The sequence below is a fragment of the Oncorhynchus kisutch genome, linkage group LG15 (genome assembly GCF_002021735.2).
Source record: "Oncorhynchus kisutch isolate 150728-3 linkage group LG15, Okis_V2, whole genome shotgun sequence".
Taxonomy (NCBI): Eukaryota; Metazoa; Chordata; class Actinopteri; order Salmoniformes; family Salmonidae; genus Oncorhynchus; species Oncorhynchus kisutch.
The window spans coordinates 9400134-9423334 of record NC_034188.2 but is presented as its reverse complement, the minus strand read 5'-3'; the positions used below and the strand labels follow the sequence as shown (position 1 = coordinate 9423334).

The following is a 23201-nucleotide window of genomic DNA, read 5'->3' as shown; positions in this document are numbered from 1 at the left end:
GGGGATGAATAAAGAATGTGAATTAAAGAAATACTTCTGACTAGAACTAAATATTTTCGCCTTTATCATGATGTTGAATTGACCACAGATCACTTGCATCCCCCAGAAGAAGAAAAAAACAGAAGAAATAAATCATTCATTGTGGAAAATGTTTTAAAGAAAAACAAATTATCTTTGTTAATGATATTATTAATAGGAAAGGTGGAGTTATCCAAAATTACAACAAACTGATCGCAGAATTACCACAAAAAAGGGAGGAGGCAAGTGGAAGGGGGAAAAGGTGAGGAACTTGTTTATCTATCCATTATTAAAGACCAAAAAAAGTAATACAAAAAATGATATATCAGCTTTACACGGACCAAAATGTTGATTGCGCGCTATACAGGTTGGAAGAGATGTTAGATGTGCCGACTCCGTGTCACATGGTTTCTGAACTGATACGCAAAACAACGCTTGATTCAAAACTACGAGTTTTTCCATTTAAATTATTATTTAAAATATGATTGCCACAAACAGAATGTTATGTATATGGAACATAATCTTAGCTCTGTAGATTTTGCTACCATAGAGACAGAATCATTAAATTACTTATTTTGCTATTGCCCCTATGTAATTTACCTTGTTTCAGGTCACAGGTTCAGGAATGGCTGACAAATATGTGGCACATGGAAATCATTAGACTGATTAGACTGAGGGTGGTTTATGCAGATGGGTGGGATGGACTGAGTAGCTGAGGGGTGGATTTATGCAGATAGGTGGGATGGACTGAGTAGCTGAGGGGTGGGTTTATGCAGATAGGTGGGATGGACTGAGTAGCTGAGGGGTGGGTTTATGCAGATAGGTGGGATGGACTGAGTAGCTGAGGGGTGGGTTTATGCAGATAGGCGGGATGGACTGAGTAGCTGAGGGGTGGGTTTATGCAGATAGGCGGGATGGACTGAGTGGCTGAGGGGTGGATTTATGCAGATAGGCGGGATGGACTGAGTAGCTGAGGGGTGGGTTTATGCAGATAGGCGGGATGGACTGAGTGGCTGAGGGGTGGGTTTATGCAGATTTTATTTATTTATTTTTATTTTACCTTTATTTAACCAGGAAAGTCAGTTAAGAACAAATTCTTATTTTCAATGACGGCCTAGGAACAGTGGGTTAACTGCCTGTTCAGGGGCAGAACGACAGATTTGTACCTTGTCAGCTCGGGGAGTTTGAACTCGCAACCTTCCGGTTACTAGTCACACGCTCTAACCACTAGGCTACCCTGCCGCCCCATGGTAGGCGGGATGGACTGAGTAGCTGAGGGGTGTGTTTATGCAGATAGGCGGGATGGACTGAGTAGCTGAGGGGTGGGTTTATGCAGATAGGCGGGATGGACTGAGTAGCTGAGGGATGGGTTTATGCAGGTAGGCGGGATGGACTGAGTAGCTGAGGGGTGTGTTTATGCAGATAGGCAGGATGGACTGAGTAGCTGAGGGATGGGTTTATGCAGATAGGCGGGATGGACTGAGTAGCTGAGGGATGGGTTTATGCAGATAGGCGGGATGGACTGAAAAAATGTGTGGATGGGCCCAAAAAAACTAACAAAATTAACATTGAGAATTAAATAAATGATTTGGCATATTCTTCATTTATCTGACAAGAACAAAATCTGTTTCTCCTTAACACGATGTTCAACGTTGAATTGACCACAGATAAATTGCATCGTTCCTGTGAAATATTGATAATTCACGGAAGGATCAGTAGTGATTTTAGCATGTGACTCTTGGTGGGGCAAACAAAAAACACCAATTAACTTGATGCATGTCGGCAAAGCCGCAACACAACACAACTCTAAACAAGACATTCATTTCACTTTAACGGTGACAAACGGTGTCCACAAACTGCTAGGGCCAACATAAAGCTCAGTGGCCATTTTAGCATTTAATCTCGGTGGGGAGAAGCCGCCATTTTAGGTGCATGCCAGCAAAACCACTACACAACACATCCCTAAATAATACATGAATTGCACTATAACGGTGACAAACGGTTCCCATAAACTGTTAGGGCCTATACAAAGCTGTCCAGACATCAGACCTTTCTTTTCAGCACCATGGAGTGAATCCTTACCACCGCGACACCAGGCTATCAGCGGAGCCTTGTCTGGCAGAGAAACAGTTTACTGCCTTTTAACGTAGAGGTCCGTCACTGGCCGCGGGCAGCAGGTGGTACTTTAACGCACACATTCATCACTCCTCCCTGCTCCGTTATCAGATAACGTAACAATGTGGGCGACACACAAATTAACTTATGTCTTAGTACATACATTTCACACTTGTCAGTGTTCATATTTAATATAAGCAATATTTATTATACTTATCTATGTTGTGGATGAGCGCGTTTGTTTGTTCTGTGCCTCTCTCTCTCTCTCTCTCTCTCTCTCTCTCTATCTCTGTAGCTTCCGGGTATGCTGGATAAGGACCCGAGCTAAGGGAATTTGGCTTTGTAGTAGTGCCTGTCCCGAATGGTTCATTCATGTAAATGGGCATATTGAAAGACACTGTCAGTAGTGATGTAATGTTGTAAATGTTATATTGGGATATTGTTTCATAAAAAACGTGTTGCAATGTATATCCTGTAGTATGTTTAGTTAATGGAAAATGTAGGTTTGACTAGGTAATTGCTTAATTAATTAGGGTTAATTGTTCTGAGGGGAGGGGCTAGCCCTACAAAAGGAGCCTCTCTTTCAGTTCATGGAGAGGCATTTTGGATTGAGCTGTGAATGGGGTAGCATTGTTTTTAGCTGGCCCATAAGGTATACGGTTAATGTCATCACTGTTTTTGTTCCGGAATCACTATGTAAATAAACACCCTGAAGCACAGAAGAACTGTTGCGGCTCAGACATCTTTTATTATTTTGATAGAGGTCAGGTGTTCCAGTAGAGCCTTCTGGCCTACTCTATGTGATAGAGGTCAGGTGTTCCAGTAGAGCCTTCTGGCCTACTCTATGTGATAGAGGTCGGGTGTTCCAGTAGAGCCTTCTGGCCTACTCTATGTGATAGAGGTCGGGTGTTCCAGTAGAGCCTTCTGGCCTACTCTATGTGATAGAGGTCGGGTGTTCCAGTAGAGCCTTCTGGCCTACTCTATGTGATAGAGGTCGGGTGTTCCAGTAGAGCCTTCTGGCCTACTCTATGTGATAGAGGTCGGGTGTTCCAGTAGAGCCTTCTGGCCTACTCTATGTGATAGAGGTCGGGTGTTCCAGTAGAGCCTTCTGGCCTACTCTATGTGATAGAGGTCGGGTGTTCCAGTAGAGCCTTCTGGCCTACTCTATGTGATAGAGGTCGGGTGTTCCAGTAGAGCCTTCTGGCCTACTCTATGTGATAGAGGTCGGGTGTTCCAGTAGAGCCTTCTGGCCTACTCTATGTGATAGAGGTCAGGTGTTCCAGTAGAGCCTTCTGGCCTACTCTATGTGATAGAGGTCAGGTGTTCCAGTAGAGCCTTCTGGCCTACTCTATGTGATAGAGGTCGGGTGTTCCAGTACAGCCTTCTGGCCTACTCTATGTGATAGAGGTCGGGTGTTCCAGTACAGCCTTCTGGCCTACTCTATGTGATAGAGGTCGGGTGTTCCAGTACAGCCTTCTGGCCTACTCTATGTGATAGAGGTCGGGTGTTCCAGTAGAGCCTTCTGGCCTACTCTATGTGATAGAGGTCAGGTGTTCCAGTACAGCCTTCTGGCCTACTCTACGTGATAGAGGTCAGGTTTTCCAGTATAGCCTTCTGGCCTCCTCTACGTGATAGAGGTCAGGTTTTCCAGTATAGCCTCTGGCCTACTCTACGTGATAGAGGTTAGGTTTTCCAGTATAGCCTTCTGGCCTACTCTACGTGACATATGGTGGCAGTGATGCCAAGATGTGGCCAAGATGTGGCAGTGGCCGGAGGTAGAGTGGGCCTGCAGGCTTGTCCCATTGCTCACTTGTCCCATTGCTCAAGGCCTTAGAGGCTTACACAGCAATGGATGAGGGGCTGTCCAACATCTACAAGGGCTTGAAGGAAGCGCTGCTGGTGAAGTTCGACATCTACAAGGGCTTGAAGGAAGTGCTGCTGGTGAAGTTCGACATCTACAAGGGCTTGAAGCAGGCGCTGCTGGTGAAGTTCGACATCTACAAGGGCTTGAAGCAGGCGCTGCTGGTGAAGTTCGACATCTACAAGGGCTTGAAGCAGGCGCTGCTGGTGAAGTTCGACATCTGCAAGGGCTTGAAGGAGGCGCTGCTGGTGAAGTTCGACATCTCCCCAGAGACCTACCGTCAACGTTTCAGAGCGGCATCGACGCCATCGGGTGAGTTTCCGACAGAGACGTACCACCGCCTGAAGGGTCTCTACCGACGATGGGTTCGACCGGAGGAGAAGACACAGGACGAAATCGGTGAGGTCATCATCCTCGAGCAACTTCTACAAGTTCTACCACAAGACATTCGAACCTGGGTTCGAGAGCACGAGCCCAAGGACGGGCTTATGGCGTCCAAGCTTGCACTGCAGTACCTTAATGCACGTAAAGGGGGCCCACCACGACCTGCAGCACCCGCTCCAAGAAGTCTCAGAGACACAAGGGACATCAGCGACGCCAGAGATGGTGGAGGTAACTCTGGGGGTTATGTGTCTGGGAGGAGGGAGGTAAGGGATCATGCAGTTCGCTCTGATGGGAGGGGGGTCTGACCTGTTTTTACTGCCTGCAACAGGGGCACAAAGCTTCAATGTGTCCGCTACGTAAATCCAAGCTCTCAGGTTGCTGTTATGTGCCCAGAGAGGGGGATGGTGTTCAGAATAGACAGACTGGGGAAGGGTCAGGATTGGTACCTGTTAAAGTGAATGGTAAAAGTCTTACTGCAATGATTGACACCGGCAGTTCCCTGTCATCGATCAGAAAAGCTAATGTACCTGTTAATGATATTGATTACGGTCATCAGACACTGAGCCAATGTGTTCATGGTGACCAGTCACAGCAGCCCACAGCTGAGCTCACAGTTGAGATTCAGGGTCAGAAATACTTCCTCAAAGTTGAGGTAATGGAGAAGCTACCTTTTGAGATGATTGTGGGGACGGATGTGCCTGTACTCTCTGATCTGTTGGAAAGTGTGGGGGGTCAGCTATATGAGCAGTCAGTTTGCCAGTCTGATGTTCAGTTGTCAGTCGTGCCCAGGCCAAAGCTGGTTTACAACCTCTGGCTGACTTGCTTATTTAACAAATGTGGTTTCTACTGACAATTGAGATGTACAAACTATGGCATAAGGGAACGACAAGTGGATAAGAAGCCATCCATAATTTCGATGAAGACATTAATGAGCAAGCTAGGAAATGTACAGGCTATAGACTGCATGTGCACCACCAAGTCAGAGCAGTAGGTAAAGTTATGAGGGGGAAAGGGACCAAACGATTAGGGTGAGAGGCACCTGGGCTACTAACCGCTTACTACACAACATACACTTAGTATTACTTTATTAGCTACAGTATACATATCTCCCTGGCATATTACATCATTTATGCAGCAGCATACAAGACATTTTTGGACTCCCCTTGTTGTGTTCACTTGAACAGGATGGTGGCCCTGCGGTCCTTCTTGTGGGCAAATTTTGTCATCAAAGTCTGGCATTCAGGGTAGCCTAGTGGTTAGAGCGTTGGACTAGTAACCGGAAGGTTGCAAGTTCGAGCTGACAAGGTACAAATCTGTCGTTCTGCCCCTGAACAGGCAGTTAACCCACTGTTCCTAGGCCGTCATTGAAAATAAGAATTTGTTCTTAACTGACTTGCCTAGTAAAATAAAGGTAAAATAAAAAATTATTTGGATTTATGGTGCTTTCAAGACAACTTGGAACTCGGAAAGATACAAGGTCGAATCATGACATCAGTGATCTTTAGGTCGGAGCTCTAGAAGGAGGCTGGAGTTCCCGACTTGGAATTCCGAGTTGGATGAACGTTCAAAACACATATTTTCCCAGTCGGAGTACATTTTCTTCCAGAGTTCCCAGTTGTCTTGAACTCAATGAAGTCTGAGATTTCGAGTTTCCAGTTGTTTTGAATGCGGTAGAAGTCATGCTGGATTTGACAGCATGGACAATGTATTCAACCTTTTCTGGCCCATGACATGAAGGAAACTTGGAAAAGAGACCCTTAAACCCAGACTTGGACCACACACCCACTCCACTGAATAGCAGGCTACTGATAGCTTTGAAATGCTTGCAGTTAGCCACTGATCCCTTACAAATCACTCATTGTTGAATTAGATATTTACAACTTGTTGTGTAATGTTTATGTCCAATGGACGATGAGCACCGATACGTTTTATCTATAATTTATCTTCATATGACAAAGATTGAAAAGGATTTGCCAGTAGATTGTCGACTTGATTCATGATTGAAAGCTAAGATTTTGAAAGTATGATGCTGACATGATCATCCAATCAAAGCTACGATAGATATTACGTGACTTGACATCATTTTATCTGTGGCCAATGACCTTGAGCCGCCTTGGATGGGCCTGAAATTCCGTGCTCTCCCAGTAGATTGTGCGGTGACGTAGTGTCTCTATGAGTGACAGAACATTGAGCCAATCAAGGCTCAACTAGAAAACATTACCAACCCATACGCTCCGTATTTTCCGCTGGCTGCCCCACCACCACAGAAAGCACTGAGCTAGGCTGAAACACCTGTGTTTTGGAGCTGCCTTAACTAAAGAAAGCACTGAGCTAGGCTGAAACATCTGCATTTTGGAGCTGCCTTAACTAAAGAAAGCACTGAGCTAGGCTGAAACATCTGCATTTTGGAGCTGCCTTAACTAAAGAAAGCACTGAGCTGGGCTGAAACATCTGCATTTTGGAGCTGCCTTAACTAAAGAAAGCACTGAGCTAGGCTGAAACATCTGCATTTTGGAGCTGCCTTAACTAAAGAAAGCACTGAGCTGGGCTGAAACATCTGCATTTTGGAGCTGCCTTAACTAAAGAAAGCACTGAGCTGGGCTGAAACATCTGCATTTTGGAGCTGCCTTACTCAAGAAAGCAAAAAAGAGACTAAGTTTGTATGCAGCTTTATCAACTATATTATTATAATTTTTTACATTGTTTGCAAACTGATATGTGACACGTATTAATGCCAAAATAACAAAACAAGGAAAACATTTTGTTATATTTATATATCTATAAAACAGGTGGGGCACTGCCCTGAATGACGGTTCGCCGCTGAACATGATGCATTAATAGCCCAACCTAAAAAGTTTTAGCAAAATGTAATATCTTCAACAACAACAAAAAGAATGGAGGGAAGATGACCCAGAGAAAATGATTTGATAGACGTTGGGCAAAACTTCTGATATACGATAAGGTTACATATGAGTGGTCAACCATCAGATGAGCAGAAATTCATAATCATAGAACTAAGGGATTGAGAATAACCCCTACTGGTTACAGTTCAGTCCAGATGCCATGTCACATGAAGAGTTCTGGGTGGATTTGTGTCGCCACCTAGTGGATGAATACATAACTTCTCTAGAATTTATAGGCACGCTTGATTTAACTTGCCTGTCGCACCTTTTGGGCAGAAGTTTCAGTTTTGGGTTCATTCCATTGGTGCTGAAAAAGAACAGTGCCCACCAGGTGAAGCTGTCACTGTATTGAAGCCATTCAACACTGTTTATCTTAGCGCACCATGCTTCGATTAAGGGCGATGGCTTCAGTCAATGACTGGATGGGTTCAGGACACATTACTGCATTCTGTATAAGAAAGTAAACTGGCCCTCTTTGAAGTCTTGTAGATCTATGCATTGCACTCTGTTTGTTTATAGAGGCCTCTTGTATATCTTCCACTGTACTTTACTCCACTGTTACAGACGTACGAGATACCAGACCTGGTCTCAGGGATAGCTAACTCTGGAGATCCCTACTATGTCCACTGAGAGGTAAATCTGTTTTTAGTTCATTTTGCACCTTACTTGTAGAATGATCTCCAAGGCTCTCTAAAGTTGAATGACTTGGTGCCTCTTGCACTATTCAAAAGGCTGATTGAAGACTTTTTTTTACTGAAGAATGTGTTTCAAATCACTAACTGTAAGTCGCTCTGGATAAGAGTGTCTGCTAAATGACAAAAATGTCAAATGTGTACATTGATACGTATAATCTATTGATGTGTTTGATGTGTATTTATCAGTGGAGGCTCCTCAGAGGAGGAAGGCAAGCACCATCCTCTGTGGATTTCAAAAAATAAAAATTGTGAAACATTTAGGTAAAACTATACAAAATATATTTACGTCACCAAATAATTTATTAAAACACACTGTTTTGCAATGAAGGTCTACAGTAGCATCAACAGCACTCTGTAGGGTAGCACCATGGTGTAGCCAGAGGACAGCTAGTTTCTGCCCTCTGGGTGCATTGACTTCAATACAAAACTTAGGAGGCTCATGGTTCTCATCCCCTTCCATAGTAACAAAATAATTATGACAACCTCCAGAGGACATCCTCCAACCAATCAGAGCTCTTGCAGCATGTGATACTTTTTATTTTTACTTTTGTTTATTTAGTAAATATTTTCTTAACTCTATTTCTGTCATGTGTGCTCCCTCTCCGGCCTCTAGGTCACCAGGCTGCTCATTATGGCGCACATCTGTCATTACTCGCACCTGCGCGTCATCAGACTCACCTGGACGCCATCACTTCCCTGATTACCTTCCATATATATATATATATATATATATATACACAGTGCCTTGCGAAAGTATTCGGCCCCCTTGAACTTTGCGACCTTTTGCCACATTTCAGGCTTCAAACATAAAGATATAAAACTGTATTTTTTTTATGAAGAATCAACAACAAGTGGGACACAATCATGAAGTGGAACGACATTTATTGGATATTTCAAACTTTTTTAACAAATCAAAAACTGAAAAATTGGTCGTGCAAAATTATTCAGCCCCTTTACTTTCAGTGCAGCAAACTCTCTCCAGAAGTTCAGTGAGGATCTCTGAATGATCCAATGTTGACCTAAATGACTAATGATGATAAATACAATCCACCTGTGTGTAATCAAGTCTCCGTATAAATGCACCTACACTGTGATAGTCTCAGAGGTCCGTTAAAAGCGCAGAGAGCATCATGAAGAACAAGGAACACACCAGGCAGGTCCGAGATACTGTTGTGAAGAAGTTTAAAGCCGGATTTGGATACAAAAAGATTTCCCAAGCTTTAAACATCCCAAGGAGCACTGTGCAAGCGATAATATTGAAATGGAAGGAGTATCAGACCACTGCAAATCTACCAAGACCTGGCCGTCCCTCTAAACTTTCAGCTCATACAAGGAGAAGACTGATCAGAGATGCAGCCAAGAGGCCCATGATCACTCTGGATGAACTGCAGAGATCTACAGCTGAGGTGGGAGACTCTGTCCATAGGACAACAATCAGTCGTATATTGCACAAATCTGGCCTTTATGGAAGAGTGGCAAGAAGAAAGCCATTTCTTAAAGATATCCATAAAAAGTGTCGTTTAAAGTTTGCCACAAGCCACCTGGGAGACACACCAAACATGTGGAAGAAGGTGCTCTGGTCAGATGAAACCAAAATTGAACTTTTTGGCAACAATGCAAAACGTTATGTTTGGCGTAAAAGCAACACAGCTCATCACCCTCCTCACTGTCAAACATGGTGGTGGCAGCATCATGGTTTGGGCCTGCTTTTCTTCAGCAGGGACAGGGAAGATGGTTAAAATTGATGGGAAGATGGATGGAGCCAAATACAGGACCATTCTGGAAGAAAACCTGATGGAGTCTGCAAAAGACCTGAGACTGTGACGGAGATTTGTCTTCCAACAAGACAATGATCCAAAACATAAAGCAAAATCTACAATGGAATGGTTAAAAAATAAACATATCCAGGTGTTAGAATGGCCAAGTCAAAGTCCAGACCTGAATCCAATCGAGAATCTGTGGAAAGAACTGAAAACTGCTGTTCACAAATGCTCTCCATCCAACCTCACTGAGCTCGAGCTGTTTTGCAAGGAGGAATGGGAAAAAATTTCGGTCTCTCGATGTGCTAAACTGATAGACATACCCCAAGCGACTTACAGCTGCAATCGCAGCAAAAAGTGGCGCTACAAAGTATTAACTTAAGGGGGCTGAATCATTTTGCATGCCCAATTTTTCAGTTTTTGATTTGTTAAAAAAGTTTGAAATATCCAATAAATGTCGTTCCACTTCATGATTGTGTCCCACTTGTTGTTGATTCTTCACAAAAAAATACAGTTTTATATCTTTATGTTTGAAGCCTAAAATGTGGCAAAAGGTCGCAAAGTTCAAGGGGGCCGAATACTTTCGCAAGGCACTGTATATAATGTCACGCCCTTAGGTTCCTTCCCCAGATGTTATTGTTTCATGTCTGTGTTTCTTGGTTTACGGTGTGTTTATTTACTAAAACACACTTCCTGACTCTCAGCACACATCGTTACAATTTCTTGAACTGCATTGTTGGTTAAGGGCTTGTAAGTAAGCAAAGAGAAATTTGATGGAACTGACATGTCCACCTAATCAAAGGATCAGAGAATGAATCTAGTACTGAAAGCATACGCTACAGCAAGCCTAGTACTGCATAACATGTGAATAGTTGACTAAAAGTTAGAGAATAGTTTTGAAAAAATATTTTTTCAAAAATGGAGGGGAGAGTTTTCACTCATTTAGCTAGCAAATGCAGCTAGCTAGTTTAGCCTACTCAAACACCCTGCTCAGAGGGATGCTATGTTAACCAGCTGGCTGACCATCCAACACTGGAACTCCAAGTCAAGGTAAGCTTTTGGTTTTACAAATGTATTGCCACTGGAGCCTGCCGGTGTAACTGCTAAACTGCTTACTGACTGTACTGCATGATTTAGAGCGGGTTTACTAACATGTTAGATCTATTAGCTATGTTGACTATGACGTTACTTTAGCTAATATGGTGACAATGATCTAAGTTGTATGTAGCGGTTATGATATGAAGGCTTGGCTTGGAAAGGTTTTTTTCACCTGGTCAGACAGCTGATGTATTGTGCACGGAAGTCCACAAGCGAGGGGAAAAAGTTGAGATGAGTGCAGAGATGTGAGAAGGAATACAACAATCTGTTTTTTTTTGTGGCTATGAAAGCTAACTGTTTGTGTGATCAGGAGTGTATTCATTCTGCCAATTGTGTTGAAAAACATTTAATTAAACAGAATATAATGGGGATTAACATACCTGAATTTGTCCCATAGAAACTGTCGGGACTAATGATTAAACACTGATCTAGGGTGTAATCAAAACTTGGTCCTGCCCCAGTTTTTTGCCCTAGTACTACACAGCTCTCGTTGGCTGGCCCTCGCTTCATACTCGTCGCCAAACCCACTGGCTCCATGTCATCTACAAGACCCTGCTAGGTAAAGTCCCCCCTTATCTCAGCTCGCTGGTCACCATAGCATCTCCCACCTGTAGCACACGCTCCAGCAGGTATATCTCTCTAGTCACCCCCAAAACCAATTCTTTCTTTGGCCGCCTCTCCTTCCAGTTCTCTGCTGCCAATGACTGGAACGAACTACAAAAATCTCTGAAACTGGAAACACTTATCTCCCTCACTAGCTTTAAGCACCAACTGTCAGAGCAGCTCACAGATTACTGCACCTGTACATAGCCCACCTATAATTTAGCCCAAACAACGACCTCTTTCCCAACTGTATTTAATTTATTTATTTATTTTGCTCCTTTGCACCCCTTTTTTTTTTCTTTTTTTTTCTACTTTGCACATTCTTCCATTGCAAAACTACCATTCCAGTATTTTACTTGCTATATTGTATTTACTTTGCCATCATGGCCTTTTTTTGCCTTTACCTCCCTTCTCACCTAATTTGCTCACATTGTATATAGACTTGTTTATACTGCATTATTGACTGTATGTTTGTTTTTACTCCATGTGTAACTCTGTGTCGTTTTATCTGTCGAACTGCTTTGCTTTATCTTGGCCAGGTCGCAATTGTAAATGAGAACTTGTTCTCAACTTGCCTACCTGGTTAAATAAAGGTAAAATAAAATAAAATTAAATTAAAAAATTAAAATCATCAAAGCTTCATGCTGAATTGGTTATTTGAATCAGCTGTGTAGTGTTTTGGCAAAAAAAACAATTGTGCACGGGGACTGAGTTTGGGAAACCATGCACTATATCAGCTAGATACAGGTTAGTGTGCAAGGCGGTATTACATGTCTTTGTCTATCACCTCAAATCTCTTGACCTGTGTGCACCTAAATTGTGAACATTCATTCGTAGGCTAGGTTGTAGCAACCTCGTGGTGGGTATAGGGACAATTTGAGTATCATGTGGTAGCCTAAACCTATTGATGGTAGATTGAACTGGGTGAATGTTAATTATATTCCAGTCATCCAATATGCTGTAATAGAAATAAGGCTATGTGGACATATCTTTGAAAGAGACCTTGGTCTCAGCACGACTTCCTCTTAAAATAAAGCTTGAATTAAAAATGTGTGCCGGGGTAGCTGAACTAAGTGCAACGAAAAATAGCCCTGACAATTAAGTTCGGGGCCATGATCCGGCGTGCTGCTGCGCGGTCAAATTTCTTACCAAGCGTGCCTATAACCGGAATCCACCACGTCTCCTATTGGCTACATTTAGAACGACAGGTAAACACATACTCCACAACAATTGGTTGTAGACTAAACTGCTTAGAATAAAAACATTTGATTGGTGACACTTCCTCTCGCCGTATATTAATTGGTTCATATATCTCGGGGGGAAAATCACGGTAGGTTGTCCATGTCCCACAGTTGAGACCGGTAAAAGAGCAGCTGAACACGTTGTGCGGTGCCCTGTTAGAACAATCATTCTAGCTACCGCCTGGCAGAGCGGAGGTGATTCGGTGAAATCACTTTATTAACGATTTGAACATTTGCCTCCTGGTAAGTACAATACCCTGTGTATCATGATTAAATAAATATCCGCTGCTTTTAATACCCGTAATCTTAACGTGAACGCTAGTTCGCATGATGAAGCTAAAATCCATCTTGGAGTTGTGTTAACGAACAACTCCATCTAGAAAAATCGTATCTTCATTCATTCAATGTGTGACTAATGACATTGCATCGGTTGACGTGGGTTTAATCAGTCGGCCAATGCCCAAATTGACTGTCTAAATAGTCAGCTAATCCGATGGTTGAAAGAAAGGCCTTTCCTGATTTATTTAGTTTAGCTAATGAAACAGCTAGCGAGACATGATTGCCCAGTTAGCGGTGTATTTAAAAATAAATGTTTTACCATCCAACGCCTCTTTGTTGAAATGTTTACAATATCAGTTTGTCGAAGATGAACAGTTTGTCTGCTGTTTTAGACTGTTAGCTGAATTAAAATCTGAACGGGGAAAAGTTAGCCAGTTAGCCAGCTAGGCAGCAGCGTTCTATTCGCCGCACGTGCTGCTCATGAAAGATGTCGAAGCTAGTTCCAGCTGTCAGCTGATTGGCTATTAGGATAGTTGTCTGGACAACTAAATAAATACCCTTTTTCTGAAGGGCAAAAACGTAATTTCTATATTTGTATTTTATTTTTCTGTCCGTGGCGTTACCGGTGTTGAATCTTGGCCTTTTATTTATTTATTTATTTTTAGGTATAGACACTATTGGCTAACTAACGTTAGGTAACTAGCTTAGCAGGGTGGGTCTAGGTGACCCATTTGTCTCCCACAATGAATTTCATACTACTATGAACTGAAACCAATTCTTGGTTGACTAGATTTCTAGCTAGCTAACAGTAGACCAGTTGGAATGCAAATGATTCATGCTCTTACAAAGCCTCCTGTAACGTCCTCGGACTGCATTTGTCTCATGATTGGCTAGATGTGTGTGTGTATATATTTTCAGCCACACCCGTTGCTGACGGGTGTATAAAATCGAGCACACAGCCATGCAATCTCCATAGACAAACAATTGCAGTAGAATGGCCTTCCTGAAGAGCACACTAACTTTCAACGTGTCACTGTCATAGGATGACAACAAATCAGTTTGTCAAATTTCTGCCCCAGTCAACTGTAAGTGCTGGTATTGTGAAGTGGAGACATCTAGTAGCAACAACGGCTCAGTCGTGAAGTGGTAGACTACACAAGCTCACAGAATGGGACCGCTGAAGCGCATAGCGCATTAAATCGTATATCTTCTGTTGCAACACTCACTACTGTGCGCAAAGCGAGGTCCATACAGAAATGTTGATCGGTGTGGAAGAATTTGACTGCACAGATCCCTGACCTCAACCCCATCAAACACCTTTGGGATGATTTGGAATACTGACTGCGAGCCAGGCCTTAATGCGCTTGTGGCTGAATGGAAGCAAGTCCCCGCAGCAATGTTCCAGCATCAAGTGGAAAGCCTTCCCAGAAAAGTGGAGGCTGTTATAGCAGCAAAGGGAGGGAGGGGGGGATTTCGATGAGGTGTCCACATACATTTGGTCATCTAGTATAGCTTGACTATATGGATAGTGGGATTTCAGACTGAACAGAAACGGATGGTGACCAGAACGGGTACAGATCATTTGTATGCAACCTACCCAATTTAATTTGAGATCAGACCGCTATTCACCTTCCAGTCAATTATCAACACCATGATGACAACTACACCTTGACCCTTTTCAGTTCTCTCCAGCTGACCAAAGAAATGGTGATGGAGAAGCCAAGTGCCCAGCTCGTCGGGCGGGAGTTTGTCCGACAGTACTACACACTACTCAACCAGGCACCTGACTACCTGCACAGGTAAAGCCAATACAGTACTACACACTACTCAACCAGGCACCTGACACCTGCACAGGTAAAGCCAATACAGTACTATACACTACTCAACCAGCCACCTGACTACCTGCACAGGTAAAGCCAATACAGTACTACACACTACTCAACCAGGCACCTGACACCTGCACAGGTAAAGCCAATACAGTACTATACACTACTCAACCAGCCACCTGACTACCTGCACAGGTAAAGCCAATACAGTACTACACACTACTCAACCAGGCACCTGACTACCTGCACAGGTAAAGCCAATACAGTACTACACACTACTCAACCAGGCACCTGACACCTGCACAGGTAAAGCCAATACAGTACTATACACTACTCAACCAGCCACCTGACTACCTGCACAGGTAAAGCCAATACAGTACTACACACTACTCAACCAGGCACCTGACTACCTGCACAGGTAAAGCCAATACAGTACTACACACTACTCAACCAGCCACCTGACTACCTGCACAGGTAAAGCCAATACAGTACTACACACTACTCAACCAGCCACCTGACACCTGCACAGGTAAAGCCAATACAGTACTACACACTACTCAACCAGCCACCTGACTACCTGCACAGGTAAAGCCAATATAGTACTAGAGAATTTGTCCCACACCAGTATCTATTCCATGATCTGCTTTCATATATTAGTGGGATATCTATGCCTCTAATAAAATAACTTATTTTTCAACTTGTTTTAGGTTTTATGGGAAGAACTCTTCCTATGTACACGGAGGTCTGGACAACAATGGCAAACCAGTTGAAGCGGTCTACGGACAGTCGGTGCGTGCTGCAAAACAATTTCCCTAAATTATGTCTGCAATACTTAATGAAACCTTAGTGATGCAGTAATATATAGGTTTAATTTGTCAAATATCCAATGTGACACATCCACTCATGATTTTCATGACGTTGCTCGATCATTGTTATTAAAGATGGCTAATGTATTGTCAGTTAGGCATTCTGATACAAGGCTAACCCTTAAGTTTGAGATTCTCATCAAGGTCTTTTATTTATGTGAAAAGGAGATCCATAAAATAGTGTTGGCGCTGAACTTTCGTGACTGCCACACCAAGATCAGACACGTGGACGCCCATGCGACCTTGAACGAGGGCGTGGTGGTGCAAGTGATGGGGGAGCTGTCCAACGACATGCAGCCCATGCGCAAATTCATGCAGACATTCGTGCTGGCCCCTGAGGTAGATCCTTCAAGTGTATAGATGAACATTTGTCCTTGAAACATTTTCATTATTGTGTTAGTGTGGTCCAGTTCAGCTATGGGGTTAATTTTGTGTTAAAATTCAGTGACGTTGGTGTTTCAGGGCACTGTAGCAAACAAGTTCTACGTTCACAACGATGTATTCCGTTACCAAGACGAAGTGTTTGGGGATTCTGACTCAGAACCCCCTGAAGGTGAGTCTGTTAAAGATTAGGAAGCTGCTTTACAGTTGGCTGGTTGTTTCATATGTCATTTACTTCTCATGACTACATAATGGTTAGAAGTGTTGCTCTTATTGAACTCCATCGCAGTGCTTTTTTTTACTCATACATTACCTTGCATATGGGTCAACAATAGTGAATAATATGCATCTGCTAAATGACTAAAATGGAATGGGTATTTGATTCTGCCCCAAAACGGCTGTAAGTGGGACTCGTGTTGACGTTTCAGAGTCTGATGAGGATGTGGAGGAGATGGAGGAGAGGGTACCATCACCAGAGGTGAACCAGGAAGAGGCTGCAGCCTTCTACGAACAGACACCATGGTAAGGGAATTTATCCATCTTCTCTTCATATCATCTTAGTCTTGACTAGATCAGCAATCCTACCCTACTTTAAAAAAAAAATCGATGTTAAGTATGTATTACTGGCGCATAAGTGGTGGAAAACATGCCCTTCATAATAGTGACGGTATGTTAGTGAGTGTCGGATATGGGGGTGTAACGCATTAGGACCTCTACCAACGGTGCTCAGCCACATTTGGATTATTGTAATTAATCCTAACAGAATAGAAATTACCCTGTTCAATTGTAATCACGTAGAACAATGTCCTCATACCAACACTGACAGGGGTTATTGGAAAGCAAAACATTGCCCGTTACGTCTTCATCCCTGCTATAAATTAATATCATTTTTCTTTAAATGCTTAGAACAGGTCTCCTACACGGTAATAAAACACAATTCCCACTAATATTTGTGTTGCTAATTACCTGTCCTATGGACCATTTGCATGAACATTTTAAATACATGAAACGGCTGTTTTGAAATATAATCGGAATCTAGCCCTTTCTCATTTAATTTAGCCTAGCCATTAACATTTTTTAATTGTTATTGGACATTGTTGCATGTGTGGGGGGAAAAAATACTGAAATACTGAAATGAAAAAAGTTTGGATGCCTACTCATTCCAGGGTTTTTCCTCATTTGTACTATTTTCTACATTGGAGAACTATGAAATAACTATGAAAAAACACCTATGGAATCATGTCACAACCAAAAAAGTGTTAAACAAAACAAAATATATTTGAGATTCTTCAAAGTAGCTACCCTTTGGCTTGACAGCTTTACGCTTTCTCAGCATTCTCTCAACCAGCTTCACCTGGAATGCTTTGTCTTGAATGAGTTCCCACAAATGCTGAGTACTTGTTGGCTGCTTTTCCTTCACGCTGCAGTCCATCTCTCAAAATTCTTGAAATGTTGCGGATTGACTGACCTTCGTGTCTTAAAGTAATGACCTGTCGTTTCGCTTTTCTTATTTGAGCTGTTCTTGCCATAATATGGACTTTTTTTTTTTTTTTACCAAATAGGGTAATCTACTGTATACCACCCCTACCTTGTCACAAAACAATGGTCTCTAACGCATTAAGAAGGAAAGCAATTCCACAGATTGACTGAAGGCCCACCTGTTAATTGAAATGCACTCCAGGTGACTACCTCATGAAGCTGGTTGAGACAATGCCAAGAGTGTGCAAAACTCTTATCAAGGCAAAGGGTGACTACTTTGAAGAATCTAAAAAAAGACTTTTTTGATTTAATGCTTTTGGTTACTCAATGCTTCAATATGTGCTATTTCATAGTTCTGATGTTTACAATGTAGAAAATAGTAATACAAAATAAATTGTAAAAAACTTGAATGAGTAGGTGTCAATGTTTGACTGGTACTGTACATTGAACAAAAATATAGATGGTGTAACTTCATTTTACTGAGTTGTAGTTCTTATGAGGAAATCAGTCAATTGACATAAATTCCTTAGGCCCTAATCTATGGATTTCACATGACTGGAAATCTGTTGGTCACATCGTCATGGTATTTTTGTGCTTTCAAATTGCCATCAAAAAAGCCCAGTTTGTTTTCCATTGCCTGCCCATACCGTAACCCCACTGCCACCTGTTTTCAACGTCATCAGCTAACCTCTCTCCCACACAACGCCATACAGGCCGGTTGGTCATACTGCCAAATTCTCTAAAACAATGGCTTATGGTAGAGAAATTAACATTATATTCTCTGGCAACAGCTCTAGTGGACATTCCTGCAGTCAGCATGCCAATTGCACACTCCCTCAACTTGAGACGTCTGGCATCGTGCACATTTTATTGACCTTTTACTGTCCCCAGCACAAGGTGCAACTGTGTAATGATCATGCTGTTTAATAATCATCTTCATATGCCACGCCTGTCAGGTGGATGGATTATCTTGGTAAAGGACAAATGGTCGCTAACAGGGATATAAACAAATTTGTGCACAATTTAAGAAATACGTTTTTTTGTATTTATGAAACATTTCTCTGATCTTATTTCGGCTCATGAAACATGGGACCAAGACTTTACATGTTGCAATTATATTAGTTCTGTGTGAGTGAATACTGAGAGCTAGCTCAAGTATGTGGACACCTTCAAATTAGTGGATTCGGCCATTTCAGCCACACCAGTTGTTGACCCGTGTAAAAAATCGAGGACACAGCCATGCAATCTCCATACACGAACATTGGCAGTAGAATGGCCTTACTGAGGAGCTCGGTGAGTTTCAACGTGGCACTGTCATAAGATGCTACATTCCCAACAATTCAGTTTGTAAAATTGCTGCCCTGCTAGATCCCGGTTAGCTGTAAGTGCTGTTATTGTGACGTGGAAAGGTCTAGGAGCAACAACGACTCAGTTGCTAATTGGTAGTCCACACAAGCTCTCAGAATGGGACCGCTGTAAAAATTCTATCCTCGGTTGCACCTCTCACTATTGAGTTCCAAACTGCCTCTGGAAGCAATGTCAGCACAAGAACTGTTCGTCAGGAGCTTCATGAAATGGGTTTCCATGGCCGAGCAGCTGCACACAAGCCTAAGATCACCATGGGAAATGCCAAGCGTCTGCAGTCCAATGGACAAATCTGTTTTTTGCAGATTCCAGTAGAATGCTACCTGCCTGACTGCATAGTGCCAACTGTAAAGTTTGGTGGAGGAATGTTCTGCGGATGTTTTTCATGGTTTTGGCGAGGCCCCTTAGTTCCAGTGAATGGAAATCTTACCCCTACAGCGTATGACATTCTATGCTTCCAACTTGTGGCAACAGTTTTGAGAAGTCCCTTTACTCTGTTTAGTCAAGATCGGTGTGGAAGAACTTGACTGGCCTGCACAGAGCCCTGACCCAATTCATCCAAGATGTTCGATGGAGTTGAGAACGCCTGCTGCGAGCCAGGCCTAATCACCCAACCTGGGTGTCTGACCTCACTAATGATCTTGTGGCTGAATGGAAACAAGTCCCCGCAGGAATGTTCCAACATCTAGTCGAAAGCCTTCCCTGAAGAGTGGAGGCTGTTAATAGCAGCAAAGGGAGACCAACTCCATATGAATGCACATGATTTTGGAATGAGATGTTTGAGCACGTGTCCACGTGTGTAGATAGAGAACCACCATTTTGGCATAATGTGGTTATATGCATCGTAACGCTGAAGAAGGCACTAATGCCGAAATGTTGGTTTGCCAAATAAGTGCAACATGATTTTTCTAGCCTACAGTTTAGTCTCTGTTAGTCAGCACCTCTTAACTGTTTTGCACCAGTTCATGCCTTTCACCAGAGTTTTTGTTAGAGTAACATGGAAGGTTGCATGCTGCAATGCATATTCTCCTTGTTCCTAATCTCAAATTAGAACGTTAGTTTCTTTATGAGAAGTCTATGGCCAGAATATGCTCGAGGTTATTATTAGATCTGTGTCTGGGCTATTTCAGCACCGAGCCAGAGGGGCTAGTGGAGGAGGAGGTAGCTGTAACCCCAGAGCCTGAGGCGGAGGCGGAGCCAGATCCAGACGTGGTGGATGGAAAACCGGTCCTGGAGCCAGAGACCCAGGAGCAACACACTACAGAGGAGCAGGCAGATAAGTGTCCTGTCTCCTCACCCCTGCCCTCTGCCACTGCAGACCCTGCCCCTGCACCCGCTGCTGAAGATAACCGGGTAGGGCTCAACCCTCGTTTTGGCTACGGTATGGTCATCTCAACGTGGTGGTCAGGTTTCCATGTGTGACCTGGCTGTCTAATCGTCTCTGGATGCTGTTTTTTTTTAGCTGGTTATCCTCTGTCAATGCTGAGGTCACTAGGCAATCCCATGTGTGACCTGTCTACACCTATTCTGTTTTGGTTTAAGAACTATTTTGGTTGCATGACAATCAGCTTTGATAGTTGTTCATTTACCAAATTAGCAATTGCTGAGAAATTCCTTTTATTTTTGCCTCTTGATGTTCATTAGTTTTACCTTGCTTCTAGTGGTTTCCCTGTACCAGACCTCGTTCAGCTTAATATAATAGCGTCTGTTTGGTCTCTCCTCCAGCCTTTCTCCTGGGCCTCTGTCACCAGTAAGAACCTTCCCCCTAGTGGCGCTGTCCCCGTCTCTGGCATCCCCCCCCACGTTGTCAAAGTCCCCTTGGCACCGGTACGTTAACTTTGTTACTTTTCTCAATGTAAAATCATCTATTAAATACCAGTAGAAGAAACGACCACATGTACTACATTGATTACTAAGAGGGCTAAAGTCTCTTATGTATTTAGGATGTATCCTTCCAGTTGAAGAAAAACGATTAGGTATAAGAAACACATTTGCCAACTTTTTTTAATGAAGGTTCCTCTTAAAGGGGCCATGAACACATTCAATCAACTGGTTATGTAGCTTGAAGTCTTGTCTTGGTCTTATAGTCTGGTTTGTCGTTGTCTTGTCTTGGCGCTTTAGCCCAGGGTGGAGGTGAAAACAGAAGCCGCAGCACAGAGAACACAACCGAGAGGAGACCAGAGACCACGGGAAGCAAGGCCAGGCCCCCCACCAGTCAACAGAGGACCCCGACCAGGAGGTACCGTCCACCAGACAGCTGGGTCATGTTTAGGATGTAGAAAATGTTTTGAAATGGAGTGAAACTGGGCGGTACTACCTGACGTCGTCCAATAAGAACGGATTTAAAAAAAAATCAGTTTTAAAAATGTTTTGCTACAGTGTGCTGTCTACATTGAATGTAATCCGATCTGTGTTGGTCTGGTTTGTTTGAGGAAACATCAGACATGTGGATAGAGTTGCATGTCCGTTACTAAAGTGATCTCTCATGCCTCTTGGTCTGCAGTGCGGGAAGGAGAGCAGGGAGAGACGTCGGAGGTTCGCCGTGTGGTGAGGTATCCAGACGCTCACCAGCTCTTTGTAGGAAACGTCCCCCATGATGTGGACAAAGCAGAGCTCAAGGAGTTTTTCCAGCGTATGTCACATTTTTATTTAAATGGTCTGTAAAAAATAAAGTGTTTTAATGAAATGGATTTGTATGGCTTCAACTGACTGCTGGGGTGTCCAAGTGCCAGATTTAGGGGTCTGGTCTTCATTAATCACCCCCAATGACCTGTAAAAAGGGTTTGAAATAATTTATTAAAATCATTGTTCTGTAATGTTAAATGATCTGTGTCCCTGCCACAGAATATGATACATGTTTTGCAGCTAGTGAAGTAATGAATTGAAATGGTTGATTTGTAATTTTTCTATGATCTGGTTCCTCCTACAGAGTATGGTTCTGTGCTTGAGCTACGGATCAACAGCGGAGGGAAGCTGCCCAACTTTGGATTTGTGGTGTTTGACGATTTTGAACCTGTACAGAAAATCCTAAGCAACCGGGTAAGAATTATTTTCAATATTTTTTTCATTACTACGTCCCATGCTGATTAGGGACTTAGTGAATTTAACTCCACTTTGTTAAGCCTTGGATTCACTCTGATCTTTAGTTGTTTTTGATCCTATGAATGAATGTACTGACAGTCCTCTCTCTTCTGTAGCCCATTAAGTTCAGAGGAGACATCCGACTGAACGTGGAGGAAAAGAAGACTCGCTCCGCCCGGGAAGGGGACCGGCGAGACATCCGCCCCAGAGGTCCAGGTGGCCCCGGAGGGCCCCGGGAGAGGATAGGAGGGCCCAGAGGCCCCCCCACCAGGGGTGGCATGACACAGAAACCCAGCTTTGGCTCTGGACGAGGTACTGGACCCAGTGAAGGAGGTCGCTACATGGGACCTCGTCAGTGAACGTCACTGTTAGTCTAATGTACCATGCCAGCTACAACTGCTGATGTCAGTCGCCCCGACTCAAGTATTGTACAAAGATGGCTTCTCCATCCCTCCCTCCTGTTCGCTTTTTGTTTTCTAGCCTGGGATTCTGGAATGTGATCCACCTCTCCTTTCTCCCGACGTTGACATGATCTGGGCATTTCTCCTCGTCTTTTACGTCCCGAACTTGAATTTGTGGAAAGAAAGTAAAGAGTCTAAACTAACTAGTTGAATTGGAACCGCCCAGTTTGGTTTTGGCGTTCTCTCCCTGTTTCTTAAAGGAACGTGTAAGTACTGCCTGGGCAGTCCTGTGTATCGCTACCACTGTCTTTTCAGGTCAAATGCAAGTATGGTTTTATTTTAAATTGTGAAGTTGAATCATGGTTGTGAATGGTTATTATCGAGCATGTAACAAGTCCTGTCTGCCTTTTCACTGATGCACTTCATCATGACAATACCAATCAGCTGATGAGAGAACTGAATAAACATGGTTTACTGTTTTAAACATGACTTTGTATTGTAACACATTGTGTTGCTTTTTATGGACCTGTTTCCTGGACACAGATTAAGGAGGTTTTTGGTGGAGATTGTCCATTTGAGTTAGTTTTTAACTTAAGTGCAGGTATAGCCTTAATCTGTGTCTGGGGAAACTGCCCCCTACACTGCAAGAATATAAATGCCACGATTTCAAATAAATGTTAAGTTACATGTAAGGAAATCAATCAATTGAAATAAATTCATTAGGCCCTAATCTATGGATTTGACATGACTGAAGACTCCTGCGTCTGGTCACAGGTTCCTTTTATAAAAAAAAAAGTAGTGGTGTGGATCAGAACCAGTCGGTGTGACCACATTTAGCCTCATGC

At 43.1% G+C, this 23201-nt stretch overlaps 1 protein-coding gene across 2 annotated transcripts; it reads left to right on the top strand.

Annotated features, from left to right (window-relative positions):
* Positions 1-12153: 12153 nt before the first annotated feature.
* LOC109904953 (ras GTPase-activating protein-binding protein 1) lies at positions 12154-22845 on the top strand. Of its 2 annotated transcripts, none has more exons than XM_031789594.1 (12): positions 12154-12184; positions 14640-14756; positions 15491-15572; positions 15815-15988; positions 16112-16202; positions 16459-16552; positions 20005-20227; positions 20600-20701; positions 20996-21113; positions 21378-21506; positions 21804-21913; positions 22072-22845. In XM_031789594.1, the coding sequence occupies exons 2-12, from the start codon at positions 14662-14664 to the stop codon at positions 22312-22314; spliced, it is 1461 nt and encodes a 486-aa protein (XP_031645454.1). In that variant the 5' UTR covers positions 12154-12184; positions 14640-14661; the 3' UTR covers positions 22315-22845. The 2 variants fall into 2 exon arrangements, with proteins under 2 accessions (XP_031645454.1, XP_020357631.1); XM_020502042.2 differs by lacking the exon at positions 12154-12184 and adding an exon at positions 12630-12921.
* The last annotated feature ends 356 nt before the right edge of the window (positions 22846-23201 follow it).

Bases quoted from the DNA above. Each gene is read 5' to 3' on its own strand.
- LOC109904953 (XM_031789594.1), top strand. From the start codon at position 14,662: ATGGTGATGGAGAAGCCAAGTGCCCAGCTCGTCGGGCGGGAGTTTGTC. The intron at 14,757-15,490 runs GTAAAGCCAATA...AACTTGTTTTAG, and splicing joins GCACCTGACTACCTGCACAG to GTTTTATGGGAAGAACTCTT. The intron at 15,989-16,111 runs GTAGATCCTTCA...TTGGTGTTTCAG, and splicing joins CATTCGTGCTGGCCCCTGAG to GGCACTGTAGCAAACAAGTT.